Source organism: Calonectris borealis, chromosome 2 (assembly GCF_964195595.1).
Source record: "Calonectris borealis chromosome 2, bCalBor7.hap1.2, whole genome shotgun sequence".
Classification (NCBI taxonomy): domain Eukaryota; kingdom Metazoa; phylum Chordata; class Aves; order Procellariiformes; family Procellariidae; genus Calonectris; species Calonectris borealis.
Genome location: NC_134313.1, coordinates 117,838,993 through 117,855,784, shown reverse-complemented (window position 1 = coordinate 117,855,784; position 16,792 = coordinate 117,838,993). Strand labels below are relative to the sequence as shown.

The 16,792-nt window shown below is 38.1% G+C and overlaps 1 protein-coding gene across 5 annotated transcripts in view; it reads right to left on the bottom strand.

The window, feature by feature from the left end:
• The window catches only part of SEPTIN7 (septin 7), a 79,808-nt gene that overhangs the window by 26,009 nt on the left and 37,007 nt on the right, over positions 1-16,792 (bottom strand). For 4 of the 5 annotated variants that reach the window (XM_075143072.1, XM_075143075.1, XM_075143071.1 and 1 more), the window contains exon 2: positions 1,782-1,888. In XM_075143072.1, the coding sequence (XP_074999173.1) occupies positions 1,782-1,888 (107 nt within the window). Of the gene's footprint in view, positions 1-1,781; positions 1,889-11,417; positions 11,614-16,792 lie in introns of all 5 variants that reach the window. The other variant, XM_075143076.1, reaches the window with a different exon arrangement.

Here is a 16,792-nt window from a genome sequence, read left to right as displayed (position 1 = left end):
TGAATTGGTTTAGCTTCTAATGTGTACACCAATGTATAATCAACAGTAATGAAATAACACTACGTCTCCCTTTTGATAAAAAAGAAGTCACCCTTCTCCTTAGTTTTCCAACAGTCACCAATTATTTCATTAATAAGTATATTCTACCAGAGCTTAACTATTTGCACACTTTTGCCATCCCACTTAACATCTCTTTGAAACAGGTACATAAATTCAACACTTCTGATTCAAATAATGGTATTATGCCCCTTCTCACAAGCTTTTAAGTCCATTTTGTCAGAGTCACTATGGTTTTACATTAAACTGATAAAATAGCCTAATAGACATGACCAAAGCTTAGAAAAAAATAAATATATTGTTAATTAAACTCAGGATGTTCAAAAGCTGTTTTCCAAATTAAAAAAAATTATATTCTGCAACGAATGCATTTTGTATTAGTATTCAAGACACTGATGTTGAGATAACTGACAAGCAATGTCAGTTAACCTTCTTAGTATGAGCATAACCGACTTTTTCCTGGCCCTATGGTAATTATTCAGTGTTCTGAGATTGGATTAAAAAAAAGCCTTACCCAAAACCCCAAACAAAAAGAAACCAAAAGCCTCACAAAACAGTAAGGTCAGTGGATCATTGGAGCACAGTTATTCAATTCCATTGAATAAAAAAGCATTCAATTTTACAGCTTCTGTTTAGCACCTTACGTACCCTCCTAACTCAACACAAGGCTTAATCACTTTATGACAACTCTGTAATTGCACAATCACTTCAGCCACAGCTGAGGTGGTTTAAGACTGTCATTTTGCAGCTGGAGGAACTCTGCCAGAGAACAGCAGCAATGCTGAGCGCTCCGGTCCTCATCTCTACGAAGTTGGATTATCACAAGCTATTTATCTTCACCAAAATCTTAAACAAGTGTCTGACGCGCACCAAGAGAGATGAATGGAGCTCATGCATCCTTATACAGCTGCTCAGCAGTGGAGGCAGAAAATACCTCACTGAAATGTAATGATTTCTTAAGCTACCCACAACATTATTTAATTATTTCTTAGTATTAGGTTGGCTTTTTTTTAATAACCTTTTTATAATACAGAAAGCATGCTCCTTTTCTTGAGAGAAAATATAACTGATCAGTAGCAAATTATTACACAGAACAAATGGATCAACTTCAGTTTTCCAGTCTTTGACTAAATATTTCAGTTATATCATGCACTTGCAGGAACACCTTTGCCTATATAAGTCCAGTGCTTGAAGTCAGCCAGGTTCACCCTAGTCCTTGATATGTTTCAGAATAACAACTTATAATAGGTAAAAAATGTACCACAAAGGATACAGACTGCAGAAGATTGGTGGATACTTTTATACCTCAGCTCCTTACACTTATGTCAAATCCTTTAATACACGGTTTCTAAAAGCCCTCCTTAAACAGTCAGGGGTTTTAGTGCACATCTACGTATTTCTAGAGATATACTCAGTATTTTAATTGATAATAAAACATTCCATTTCCAAACAGTACTGCACCCATATGAGGTTTCTAAGGTACAGGCAGCACACAAAGTATTTCACTTCAGGGCTCCCACACTTCAACAGGCTACAAGTTTCAGAACCTGGAAGTTTTGTATAGCTAAGATATACTGAAAGACACACATTGAGTATTTCTTAGCAGTTCACACCGTGGCTAAACTTACTTGAAATATAAGTGCTTATGTGACAACTGTATCACCTTACATTACTAAATGGCAAGTTACATTGTTCAAGCTGCAGGTTTTTTCCCCCAGACATACCTGTACAGTCTTTTTAATTCTGTGTGAAGGACCTGGATACTCTGGGGAATACAATTCTGTTAAGAATAATGAGTTGATTAATGTTGATTTTCCCAGTCCAGATTCACCTGGAAGAAAACAGAACAGTTTCAGTAAAACCGGGAGTATCTCACCAAGTATAAACACGTAGATCTACATTTCAAATACTCTTGAAACATAGTACCTGAAAACATGCACTTTGCTCTAATGCTTTGAGAATCTATCATCTTTTCCAATTTCAAGGAAAACCCTGCAAATCCAACTGTCACTGTTGGATTCATTTTTCTGATCACATTAAGTACTGAACACATTTAGCACTTCTCCATTACTCCCATTACAACACAAAGATGATATTACCCCACATTAAATTTTATAAACAAGCTATCTTTCTGGTATGACTTCCTATCATAATGCCAAAGCAGACTAAGCTATCTCCTCTATTTCAAGTATTATTTGAGAGTCTTATTGTCAGGAAGGGGGAAAAAAAAGAAGCGGGGGGCGGGGGGGAGAAAAAGAGAGAGAGATTGAGATTAATTTGGTCTAACTACTAAAGCCACAGGAGCTAAAATGAAGTTTCAAAACTACGTGGTTTGCCTGGGAATTTTGTTGTTGTTGGGGCAGGGAAAGGGGATTGGATTCAGTTTGGTTTTTGGCAATTTGTTCATGAGTAACAATAAGTCAGCCTTGCTAAAGAATCTGGAGACACTACTTCCATGACAATCCAAGCAAACACAGTTACAATTCCCACAGCAGAGATTACCCCCCATTTACAACTCTACAGAGACAGAAGCAAGAATTTCAGATCAACTACTTATTACAGTATTTAAAAAGACAAGTCTTTTGCCTAGTTTTCTATTGTGAAGAAACTACTTCAACACAACAATTCACACTGGCATGAGAACTACAGAAAAAAAGTATATGAAAATGATGCTTTCTGTTTAAGTTTTCATATGCAGTGCTGTTAGTACATTGACATAAACAGAAACAGTCACACAGAAATTTCTTCTTAAGCTAACGAATTTGGGCGCAAACTACGTACTTTCACTGAGGGAGGAGAATGAGCTGCACTGCCCCCACATTTTGAAAAGAAAAAACCTAGCCCATCTCTCCATCCCCAACAAACAATGGTTGATTTAGAGACTAAACTCAGAAAGCTTCAAAACTTGTCTTGAGATGAACATCCTGGGTTAATGCAAGTAATTGAGAGTTACAGAACAGAAAGTAGTTACGAACCTCAGTAGACAAGACCTTGTCTCCACTGTAATAGCCAGCTTGATTTCTTACAAGCTAGTTTATACACATCAGCCATCTCGATTACAACGGTGTAGCACAAAGTCTCTGCAGTACTGAACAGAGCAATCTGATTAGCTATACTGTAAATGGATTAGCAGCTGATGAAACATTGCAACCAGAGCTCCTGCAGGCTGGCTACATTATGAGTAGTGCTTGTCCTTCAAACCCCACCCTGTCCGACAGATGAGCTAACCCATGCTGCAAGCAGGCTTTGGCTACAGCCGGGAAGATGGGCTGCAGCAGCCAAGGAACGAGTTGATACTCAAGTTATAAACTCAAGATAGCAGTGCTGGGAACACTAACCCCAACATGACAGCTACACGTGAGCCAGAAGGGACAGGCTTGCTGACAACCATTTCATCACTACCACTGCAGATTTTGCCTTTTTCTGTGGTCAGATGCGTTAGACATTTCAGAAATATGCAGTAAATACAGTGCCTAAAAGTGTCTGGTTGTAAGGGACGCATGCCTTCCACTCTGTGCTTGGAAGATCTTTAGGGCAGGGTCAGCTTCAGCTGAGAGGCTTCCCTACCAAGTTCGCAACAGAAAGAAGCTTCTGAAAAGCAGAGCTTTCCAACCTCATAGCTGCAGCCAGTTTGAAGCTTAACCTTATCCATCTCACAACTCTCCTCAAGATGCACGTATCATTCCAGTTAAACTGAAGAGTTTTTTATCCACCCTAATGAACCCCTCAAGAGGAAGGCTCCAATTTTGCAATGTACAATTCAGATCCTTTCAGCAAACATTGCTTTTTTTAGTTGACCATAATCTTGCAGAAGGCTCTTTACTGCACTATTGAAGAAAGATTTGTGTATCAGATTCTACTTCAATATACAAAAAAAAGGGTTGTCCCTTCTTCTCCCTTCTATTAGGGTTATTGCTGGTCTTTACATGCTACAGAATTTGAAGTGGAAAACACTCAGAACAACCACATCTCCTGAAAAATCACAGTGATTGTCAAGTTACCACTGAAATTCAACGTACGGAAATAAGATTTTCAGCTTTGAAAGAATGCGATGGAAAACCAGCAGCTCGCCCTAGATGGTTCCTGCAGCTGTAGCACTCCACACCAAGTAGTTCCTGAACTGCTGAAGCATTACGCCCTGATAGATTTGAGGTTTGTTTCCCCCTCCTTACAGTAGCAAGGATGGGAAGGCAGTTTTGAGTTGAAATTAGTGAAAAGACAAGTATGCTAAGGATATTTATGCACCACCTTGTTCCCAAAGGTGCCCAGCCTCCTAGATACCCCTATCCATACTAACTTTAAGCAGCCAGTGCAGATTATAACAGTTTAGACTGCTTAACTGCTACCAGTAATTAAGGTATTACACGTAGCAGTTTGCATCAATATGCCAATCCTGGGTGCGATTGTGCCTTAGACCATGTAACAGTCAACACCTATGATGGTAGTAAAAGGCTATAATATCAAATAAAACAATTACACTGAAACTGTAGGTAAAAACCATAACCAGAACATTCAGTATTGTACTATGGGGAGTCACGCTGCTTCTACTGTAATCAAACAGGAGTTTCTCTGCTGACTACAGGGGAAGCAGAATTAAAGAAACCAAGCATATTTGAACAATTCTAGTAGCCTTTTTGGACACATTAAAATATTCTGATCTTAGCTAGAAATACAGTAAGGGGAAAAAAACAAAACAAAACAACCCAGACAAAACCCTCTGTTCCTCCCATGTAGAACCTTGCTCAACCCAAATTCACCTGAAAGGATTCCCTACTGGAAAGGCTGGGAATGCAGCTTCCAAGAATGCAGGGAGCTATGAATACAACAAACAAAAGAACAGGGAAAACAATTGGAATTTATTTTGCCTTAACCTGAAAAGAAAAAAAAAAAACAAACATCACACATCCCAAATAAAATGCATCTTCCCACTCTCAGTAAGCATTTCTGGTGAGATTTTTGCCCTTTCACCATTACATGAACTGGCATAAGGATGCAATGTAATAGAACCATTTCAGCAGTAATAACTTCCAATCACTTAATGCATCATGATGCAGTTAGATCTAGCTGCCTAATTTAGAGTGATTTTTAAAAATATCCTGTCTTCTGTTTTCAGCATGAAATGTTTTGTTTCAAAAAGAAAAGAAAAAAATATTTTGACTTTGCAGGGTAACCCTGAATCCAAGAGTTTAATTATTTTTGGTATCCAGCTACTGCTTTCACCTTGCCCTCACTCTCCCACTAAGTGTTTCACATACGCTTCAAGTTCTTCTGAACAAATACACAGTTCTTTTTCTTCATTATTTTGTGTCTCATGTTTATCAGCAAATTCGTGTTTCAAAATTTCAACATTTTCTCAAGCTATTTTTCCTCCATAGTCACATTCAAATACATGGAGCTCGCCACTCTTGTTGGTAGAAATAAGCATGTACTTTTACTAACATACTCCTGTCAGTCTTGCAAAGGACAGAATCTTTTGTCAGCCCTTACAGGACTAGCAAAAGTTCCAACTCTTCTCAAGTCTATGAATTTCTAAATGGCTGTACAAATATTGGAGCTTTTCTTATACACTTGGGTTAACAATTACCTGTCAACAATTAGCATCGTTATACAGATGGCCCATGGCACATCATTTAAAATTAACCTTGGACAGCAAAATTTCTTTTTCTGTGAACCGAACACTGATCAAGTACTTCCCTTTTTCTCTACACAGATAAGACTAGCTGTAACATGAGAAGGGAGACAAAAAAAAAACACACACCACAACACAACACATTCCGCTTTTTCTTTTGTATCTCAAACACATTTTGGGGGGTCAGAGGAGACCACCAGCAACCACTGGAATGGTTTGCAAACCATGGTAAATAGTCTCCAGAATACTATTAAAGCAGGTAAGTACGGAGAATTAACAATTAAAAAAATGGAACAATGAAGTGCAATCCACGACAATGGGGGGAAAGCAGTGCTCCAGAGATGAAAAATAAAACAAGTAAGTAACTCGGGTTGTTCTCAACTGAGCTACATAAATCTTTCACCTTCATTTCCATATCACTCCCTGTAAACGAACCAAAAATCCTAATCTGTGATAACCAGTTAGAAAATCTACTCACAGCTAAGTTGGAAGTGTTCAATACATGTTTTTTTTCCAATTCAACTTCTATCCATCAGCTCTTGTTTTACTACATAGAAATTGAAACTGCAAGCATCTCCTCCCTATAATAATAGAAGTGAATTTTACCCTTAAATCTTAATGATGCTTCTTTTTTCACCGTTCATTGTTGTGGCATGTTGAGAACGTGGCATATTTCCAACCTCCTCCCAACTTTTCAGCCTCCACCATTTTTACTCAAATACCTGCAACAGAAATGGACAAGCAGTCCAGTCCAGCCCAGCTTCCAGTCTATATGTAACTCCTATTGGAGACTGCTATGTTCTCATTCATGTATTACAACTCCTGATAATCCACCACACTAGATCTTCTAGCTACCACATCACTCTAAAAATCCAGGATCAGTTTTCTACTCTATTTTTAGGATCTTATTTTCTAAAATCCAAGCCCTAAACTTAAAAGCATGACTTACATTTATGACCTCATGTGAGAGTTCATTAAGCATATCAAGTGATCAAGATCACTAACCAAAACTGAACGTTCTCAGTGTGCTCTCTGCATGTTTTATTTCCTACTTCTTCATCAAATAAGAAAGAAATTACTCTTGCACAAATCACCAGAAGTTTTTCTATTCTTCGCTAACAATGACTTGGCTATCTACCAGTCAAACAGTATTTCATGCTCATGCCCTGTGACAGTCAACTGCATCGCTGGGAATGTGACCACACATGCTATCTGTACTTGGAAATTTCAAGTTGCTTTCCCAAACTCCAGGTGGGACTACAAGACTGCCTAAGAACCACCCACCTGCAAGGAAAACGCTTTTGGTGATTGCAGCATCGTAAACTGAGACTTCAGTTAAATTGATCAAAGAAGTATGCTTCATGCGTTGTCACCGAGAAGATGACCCAGTCTCCATCACGGTATCTATTAACTGAGAACGGTAGAAACTGCAGATTCAGAAGGTGCATTAACTGCTAACAACTCCAGTGGGTGAGAGAAGGAAACTCATTCCAGTGGGGATTGTAGCTTATTAGAGACAAGCCACTAACACCTAATGTCCCAGGTGTCCCAAATTGCACAGTGTTTTTCAAAGCTTCCACGGCATTCTAATTAGAAGTCTGTATTTAGAGTTACTTGACACAAACAGTCAAACACAAGCTGCAGTTGTTTTACTGCTTTATCAGAATGAAGATATCCAACAATATGTTTCTTCTCTGATGTGAGGGGGCAGAGATTTTTAGTGCATTTGATAGCCCCAAAGAGTTATTACAAAGGGATCAAATTCAACAGAAAAATGCTGTGCTTCTCCACAACTTAGATATACAGAATGTTTACATGAAAGCGTATTTTGTTTTTAGAAGATGAGCCAGTTTTTTTCCACAGAATTTTTTCCATTTTATAAATTCTAATTATTGTGACAGTTTTTGCTTAAAATATAATCCCATCAGTTTGATGCTGGTGACTCAAAGAGGAATAAAAAGCTTCTCAGAAGAGATAAAAAATAATGCATTTCATCTTCTTTCATCCTTGTTCAATTCACAGTTTATGTGCACAACAGCACCTGCAGCTTTATGCAAATGTGCAATGGCTTTGATGGCACTGTAACACACAGTTTTTTGCTTTTATACAGAAGGGAAGCTACATGAATAATCAAAGAGCCTGAACTACACTGAATGGTATGATGGAACCGTCCTTCTTGCTGAGGGGGAATGATGCTTTGCCATGTCATTATAGATGACCACAAAAATGGAGACTACAAGATGCTTTTAATTTTAAGTCTGATTTTAGAAGCTTTCGTAAAGGCTAGTTCCTGTCTTCAGCGCTCTGCAAAATACGAACCAACTTTTTGATAAACATACAAGAATATCCAAATTAAACCCATCAGGAGGAAGGGTGGGAGCAGCACTGTGCTACACAGCTGCTCCCACGTATCTACAGTTCCATGTAGGACAGTGTCATGTGAAATCTTGCAAAAAGTTAAACTTGGTATTTTGTAGACGTTTATAAAAGAAAGCAAGCCAAAGCTCCACCGTTTCACAACTGGAATCTGGAGCATAAGTTACAGAAGTAACATCTGTTAGAGCCAGAAAGCTGATCCTAGCAAAACAGAGTAACAGGGAAGTCTACCAGCAATAAATTCACTTCTGCCTATCAGCAACTGCATCAACAGCCACAAAATTTCAGCATTCAGGATACAGTAAGACAATTTAATCAACTTTCTTAGAGCAAAATTTAAATTTTAAGTGCAATAACCAAGGACAGACTCTTGGCCTACCATTCTTGTCACAGATGCCATTTAAGTAATTCAGAAAAGCCATTAAAAGGGAAGGGAAGTACTTCAGAAGAATATGGCAAGAGATTCTAGATAGCATTTTTCAAGTACTATTATTTCCCCTCAAAGCAGAAGCAGTTCTAGCTTTCTACAACTGACAGATTAAAATGGCCATGAAACAAGGGCTTAACTTCACAGGCGAGATTTTGGTTGCTGCCGAAAAGAAATGGTCCCCTACTCCCAACCCACCACTTGCACTAGAATTCATAATGCAGCATAGTGAGGCAAGAAGCAATCCGGCAAACCAGGGCATTATGGGCTTGAGGATGGGAAAATGAGAGAAAAAAGACGCCAGACATATGAGGTAAGTCAAATCTACAGGTTTCCAAAAAGAGGGGAGGGTAAATTTAAAACCAGACCTCTTCTCTGCAAGAAAACAACCACCAACAATTCACAAGTCAAAGAATTTGTGGCACTTCATGGAGAAAGTCACATTTGCTCTGATTACATATATAGGTTTTGCTCCTGATAAATAGCATGTCTGCAAAGTAGCCATTTAAAATAGGGTATGTCACTTACTTAAACATGAGGCAAAAGAAGCAAGTTTTCAGCACTTGAAAAAAAAAGTTCTAGTCTAGTAAAACCAAGGAACCGAAATCACAAGTTTCTCTTCATTTTTAGTTCTTCAACATGACTGCAGATGAAAAAAAACACCCCACGGCATTGGTCCACCCGTATCTAGCACCAACAACAGCTGAAATGTGACAACCTGGGCTTCAGCGTCCACACTTGCATGGAATTACAAGTACGCAATTAGCAGCTGCAGCCCAGGCTTGCCAAAGCTTACCTCACTTTGTTTTCTGTATTAGTTAAAAGAAAACTCCTATGTCTGATCAAACTGTAGTCATACTGCAGTGCAGTTTCAGAGACAATACAAGCAACAAGAAGTTGTCAAAACTGACCTACATGGAAAATCTGAATGCACAAGCTATCTGTGAAATAACTGGGCTAAGGGATTCAACTGGAAATTACAGAAGCTGCAGAGCTCCAGGACAACTAATCTTCTACAGTTAAACCTTATAACCAGCAAACACCTTGAATTTTCACAGGCTTTGACAAAGAGCCTTCACGAGAAGAAAAAACTCATATTGCTTCAAAATGAAAGCAAGAGGAACAAAAACAGTTGTGAAAGATGCTGAAGAAGGATGCTCTCTTTAAGGCTAAGAAAGCACACATCTGAGACCACCACTGTTTGGTCTGGAAGAATTATGCATCTAGAGAAAGCTGCAGAGCTGGACTTACTCTCTGGAGACATATACAGTGACAAATATAATTGATTAAATTCCCCAATTATATGAATTTTAAAAAAAAAAAGAGAGAGAAAGATGATAGGAACATGAAATTTGTCACTTATACATTACTATTGACAACTAATTGTACAGCATTTCCAGTACGTAATTTTTAACATTTGCTGATTGAAGAATGAAAGGGATATTAATCAACAGATCACAGATTAATTAGTCACAGTAGGATCTTTCATTACTCGAGCAGAAATAAAACCCACACAGCTATCTACAGCTGATGAGAAAATAACAAGAGAGTGATTAGGTTTACTTAATCTTTAAGACTAAAATACTTGGTACAGATACAGGGTCAACACCTTGAAGTATAGCTTACATTACTCACATTCTACTTAAGAACAAGAAGTATTACAAATCAACTCGAGCAAAAGGAGAGAAAGGTGAGGCACATTAGGCAGGATGTTACTCAAAAAACCAGCCCACCTGATACATCTAAGGCATGAATGTCACAGAAAATTTCAAAAGGACAAAAGAAAATTATTTTTATTTACATGGAAACTAATGAGTCTCTACAGAACTCTACAAAGAACACCTAGATTGGCTTACTCAACACTGCATCAGCTCTTCCCTTGAAAATTTATGCATAAACACAGTAAAAACTACTGGAAGTAAGTGTTGAGTCCTCTTACGATATCCCAGGTATGACATTCTGCTATTAAGCCAATCCACAAAAATCTGTCAGAGAACTGAACTTAGAAGACTTCTAGTGCTAGTCAAAATTTCTTTCAGTACCTAATACCTTGTCTCTTGATGCCTTCTCTCCTTAATGTCTTTGGAAGCACAAGGGAAACTATGTTAGGACAAGACACTTAACTGGGACAAGTGGCAAGAGAAAGATACAGATAGCTTGACAGAATTCTGCAAATTTACCCCAGTGATATTATTTTGGGAGCAATAAGGAATGGATTTGTGCAAGTTAGGATAATTCTGCTTTTCAATATTTGATCTAGTGTTTGTCAAACAAGGAGCAAAAGGATTGCAGACATGTGCTCTGCTGGATATGCTGCTGCCACTTCTAAGCAATCTTGGCAAAATACACAAATTTGATACCTCAATTACCTGGGGGCAGTTACATGCTTTTGTTTCCATAAGACAGCTTCCACTGTAGTCATAAAAAAGGCTGAAAGTTGTCAAGACTACAACCTTTTTAATATGGTGAAAAGAACTGTTTTACTTAAGTGCTAAGCCATTGCTTCCAGATTGCTGCCGCCACTGTGTAGTTTTCTAATAATTACTTAGAGGAAAACTGAGCCACTTTTGCAGCCAACAACAGAAGCACACATTCACAAAGCTGAAAGGAAAATGGATAGGTCTGATGATAAGGTGACATACTAAGACCTGTCTAGTGTGCTTGCTATGTTTTGCAGCAGATGAGCGTGAAGGACAGACATGGGAGGTGGACCAGGACTCCTTCTGGAATTCCTGCCAGATAGGGAGAACACAGCCCAGAACCAAGGACACAGAATCGGGTAAATCACAGGCTTATCCTTTACTGAAGGCGAGGATGATATACAATGAGTTTAGGCAAAAGAAATACAAAACATAATTCTTAAAATATTTTCTCACATAAATTCTTAAATCATTCAGTCAAATGCAATGTAAAAAAAAAAATACTGACTTGGTAAGTTAGTGAAAATCTGACATCCTCTTTTCTCTCTCAACGTCTGCTGAGTGGCCAGCTACTGGTTTCTGCTATGCTTGGCACTGATGTAGCAGAAAAGGGGTGAATAAATACTTGCCAATAGTCAGTTTCATCTAAATTAGCAACTTTGTGTATATTCCACATTTTTGTCAGCAGTGTATGCCTCCAAGACCTAAAAAATAAAGAAATCTTCCACCTTCTCCTCCACTACGGTGTAATGGTATCCCTTTAAATTAGCCTTTTTAATAAAAAATATCACAAAATCTCACTTCATCTCCTATTTCAATATTTATGCTACTCTAAGGCTCTAAGTTTCACTGTGGATTTTAAAGTTACTTGCTTTTGTAGGGCTAGCAGCACATAAAATATTCTAGTAATTTCTACATTCCGTAAGTTAGGATATGAGGATACCAGCTTTGCAGTACCATGGATTTTCATTTTATCTGAACTTCAAAATCTGAATTGAAAAAGTCTCATGTTGCTCTCCCACAGCAAAAAGCTTCCCAATCCTTATGTGCCATCTTTAAGAATTTGCTTGAGTAATTGTCAGTTTCCTATTCAAGTTTGTTGTTGAAAGTGGTATATCACATACTTGTTCATACTGAAATAGTACTTCTATTAATGAGACTTTACAAAAAAAATTAAGGAAAGCTTCAGTGATGCATGGAAGTCCAAATAAGATACATCTGATTAACATACAGTTATTTTTTTACAGTTTAACTTATGTGAAAGCTCTCCATTTAATAAAAACTTGGGGAGTCATTTGAAAATACATACAAGTAAGATTTCCTTACCCCACAAATGTTTCATTTGAAACACACATCCTGAACAACTGATTTAAAGCCAAGACTGTATGTATGCTAAACGATGTGTCATTCACAAAACTTTAAGTCATTATTTTAAAATAAGGAACAAAGACTTGCCTTCATCCAACAACACATTGGGCAGCTGCAACCGCCAGTGCTTCAAAAAAGTCTCAACTCAAAAGCATGTTGCCAAAGTGTGGCGTTAGCATCCATTAACATCAGCTGATCTGATGCATGACTTCAGCTGAGCAGTGCTACAGGTTGTGCTCTTCCCCTGAGCTCTCAAAAATTTCAGACACAATACAGAATCCACAAAATACAATTTTTAAACATCTACCTAGGAATATTTTTCAATCGCCTCCTACAAGACTGACTTGTGCATAGCTTCATTTAGTATGAAGGTATCCATAGGATAAGCTGCTCTTCCAACTATGTAAGTCTTAAAATTCTTCAAGGAAAAATATCTCAGACATAAACATAGATCCTTCATTACAAACACCACAGTATAGTCAGTAATTATAATGCTGAAGATTTTTAGCCAAAAGCAAGCATTATTTCAATGCAACTGAGGCTCATTGACAAATTTCTGAAACAAATGCCTAATCGCTGTCGTATCAACCAGTACTGCCACCAAAAAAAAAAAAAAATAATCCCAGCCTCCATGCCACCCCTTCTTTATGCTGACACGAGATTTTTCTTTTGCCATGCTGTGAACGGACTGAAGACTAACCTTGCCTGCAGCTCCCAGAAAACTCTCCAGCTGGATTCACACACTAATCCAATTTGGGCCAAGTGCTATTAGTTCTTTCAGCAGCAGCACAGACTTAGGCCAGGTTAAAATCTGAACTTCAGCCTAGAGGAACAGCTGCTATTGTTGGATCACATTTTTTTCCTAATTAAACCAGAACGACACTTCATAAATGCTACTGAGGCCAGTATGCCTCTTCAAGTACTTAGAAATGATGGAAAATCATTTCTGTACTCTTATTTACACAACTGACACCCTCTACATCAACCAAACTTTCCCATCCAAGCATCTTCAAAAGGTTGTCCACTATATTAAGAAACAGTGTGAAAAGGCAATTCCAGAATCCGTAAAAAAAAAAAACCACAAAAAACATCCACCAAAAACGAAGACTCAGTAAAAAAAAAAGCTCTACAGAAAAACTAGTCGAAAAGAGGCTGACCACATATGGAATGCACAGTTTAATTTTTTCCCCTTCACTTTGTTCTGTTTTTCATTAAGCAAGAAAATCCTTCAAGTTTTTGGTGGGTGGGTTTTTTTTTTGCTGTTGGGGTTTTTTTGTTTGGCTTTCCCCCTCACCCCCAATGAAAAGTACTCAAGTCTCCTTTTCCTAAAAGTCACCGTAATCTGGTTTGGGAAAAGAAGCTGACAAGCACACAATACTGAAATGAAAATACTCATTTAAATTTCAGTTTTTAAAGATGTGCAGTTACTGAAAAGCTAGAAAAAAAATGACAAAAACACAAACCTTGAAATAAACAAGTCTAATAGTGACTCCAGTGCCACGTTAAGAAAGTGGTTTTCTGTACAGTGTTTTATCCATTAACATCTGTGACACTAATCGTCCTTGCCATGTTCCGATGGGAAACCTCTCAAAGGAACCAGTGATCTTGGAGACAGCAGCTCTAGTTATTTTCCAGTGGTAACTTTATGCTGGTCACGTTACAGATCTACCAATGTTAAAACGATCAAAGGAGGAAAAAGACAGTTTGCCACATCAGATTGGTTGGTGGAAAAAGAGCCATGTCAAAGAAATCCACTGGTATCAATACGAAAAAAAAGTAGCCCAAAGAGGTAAAGAACTGGAAAACAGAGTCATGGCTAAGGCAATGACTGCCAAGGAATTTGCATTGATTCTAATATTTTTGAAAAGGAAGATGCAAGTCTGAATTCTTCCTAGCTGTTTCCAAATGCTACGGCTAAAATAGGTCATTGTGTAGTACAACATCCATGTAAAAGAAGGGCGAGGGGGGAAGTTTTACAGTTTGAATAACGTCAGTTACTGTTCAAACATACCATGATGAATAAAACAGGGCAAGTTTTAGTACTTGAATATCCATAGTGTTTATCAGGAACTCTGTTCTCAAAAGTAAAGGCAAGACAACAGCCAAGTCAAGATCACAAAAATGAAGGCCTAAATGAAGCAGCCTAAAAGATAGGGAATTAAAAGGATGAAGCCAGCAGATTCAGTAGTTATGTTGCACTGTAAGGTGTCTCAAACATCAATACACATCAGAACGTAAACCAGCATGCAAGCACACACCAGAATCAACAGAAAACCTGGTGTTGGGACGAGGGGAACTGGAGAAGAGAAAGTCGGAGTCTTCAAAAAGTATAAGGAAGTTTGAATAAAATTGAAAAATAAACTGCTAGCTATATCTGAAAATAATAGCTATATGTAGGCAGCCCAAATCTATGCTGCTTCTAAAAAAAAAATTCTCAACAGTGAAGCACTTAAGCCACACAGACTGATCAGAGAGAAAGCAAGGACAGAGTCCTAAATCAAGTATCATACTGGGAGAGTCACCCCAGCATCCAATTATGCTGGAGTGAAATAGTCCTACAGAAAAATCAATCAGAAAGCTGTGGAAAATGGTTTTAGGCAAGGTTCAGACTTCAGCAAAAACCTCTGCTGCACTGAGCACATCAATAAGCCCTCTAGTCTCCCAAGACTATTCCTTCCAAAAATAAACTCACCACAACCACAACAAACTTCCTCTTTACATTATGTGTTTCAGGTTAACTACTTTTCACAGTTTCATCTAAATTCATCTATACTGTAAAACAAAGATCAAGGCTACCCCTGCAAAACATCATCTTTCCTTCCAAATTTCCATGAAGATTTTTTTTTTTCTCCTCACTCATCTCTAATAATGGTTCACTTGAATTATAGGCCTAAATTGCTCCAGAGATAATTCAGGTACTGAAATGACCAACAGACTTACTGGTAACTGGATATAGCTTGCTACTTATATCACCAGAGTTACATTTCACAACATCCTCCACCCCCTCAATTGGAGATGCAGCACTGCAATCTCCATCAGGACGCTGTACTTTTTCTTTCAACTATACAGGTAAGTTCAAAAATATAAAAAAATTCCGTCTCTATTAGCTAACTTCCTAATTACTGGAAAAGGAGCATCCTCCTGCCTCTAGCCCCCCTGCAAAACGAATATGAGATGTATACTCCTGTCTCTTCTTAGATTTAAGGGCTTCCCCTCTCCCCATCATAATCATAAGCTGTGTCTTTTCTACTGCTTAAAACAATCCCAAAGGACTGGACAGAGTTTGCATATTTCTGGGTCAAAATTTTTCCTAAAACATACCTAGCTATGATTCTGAAAGGAGCCATTTAAAGCATATGCAATAAAGATTTAAGTTGAAACACTTCTTGAAAAATAAAAGTATTTCAGCTAGCCACTCCTGAAGTCCTTGTACCAGGCCTACTGAAGGTATTTCAGCAAAAAGCATACGCCGAGGTTTTGGGGGGTTTGGGGGTTGTTCGGGGGTTTTGTTTTGAGGTTGTTTTGGGTTTGTTTGTTTGTTGGGAGGGGTGGGCAGTGATGGTGTTTTTTAATTTGAAAGGCTTCATTGTAATTATCAAAAGGGCTAATCACCATGAGTGAGGGAGACCACAAAGTGACCCGGATGGCTTCTTCCAGTCCGAAAGTACAGGTTTTTTTAAATTATTATTTATTTAAATATAAATAGCCCATAAAGAGCTACATTAAGATCTTTAAAGTGATTGGACAATGTCTGCAGCACAGGAAGAAATAGAAAAGGCGATTTTCAGCTAGTGCCTCTGATAGCAGATACAAGATACTCTTTAGCATTAAATTTGTTATTTCAAGTCAGGTCAGATTTGCTCAAAGCTACATTGATTTCACAGCATTTGTATAGAAGCACAAAAAATTTGGTCACATCTTTATTACCAACTAGATTTTAAAGAGATTTTCACTGGTTTCTTTTTGCTGTTAGGATCAATTTCCTAATCTTAAAGAACATTACAACTGTTGGCCTTTACTCAGCAAACGTTTGGAAGCCCCTCAAGTCTATTACAGACATACCATACTTATGTTCCTGCATGCTTCTTCATGCTTAACCGACCACCTTCAAATGTCACAAATGGGGACAAATGCAGGGGGTGAGTACCATTAAAACCCCACCATCCACCAAAGAGGAAACAGAACTATCTGCTAATTTTCTCCTTAGGAAAAGCAAACACAGCAAGCCCACTGCAGATCCTCAGGTGCTACCTGTCTATGCTAAACACCTCGACATTTATGGAATTAAGATGAACAAGCTTGAAGCTTTTGCCGCTGACAAGTTTGCAACAGTTGACAAAGCAATCTATCGGTAACAAGCGTTCAGAACTACTCTGGCTAATTCAATTTAACTTGAAATGTTTAAGTTACAGCTTACAGCCTGCACGTTAAACACATCATGTGCTTTTATGGATTCTCAGAGTTTCTACACACAAAAAACCCCAGACTTCTAAAACTTGCTACTAGACATCTTGC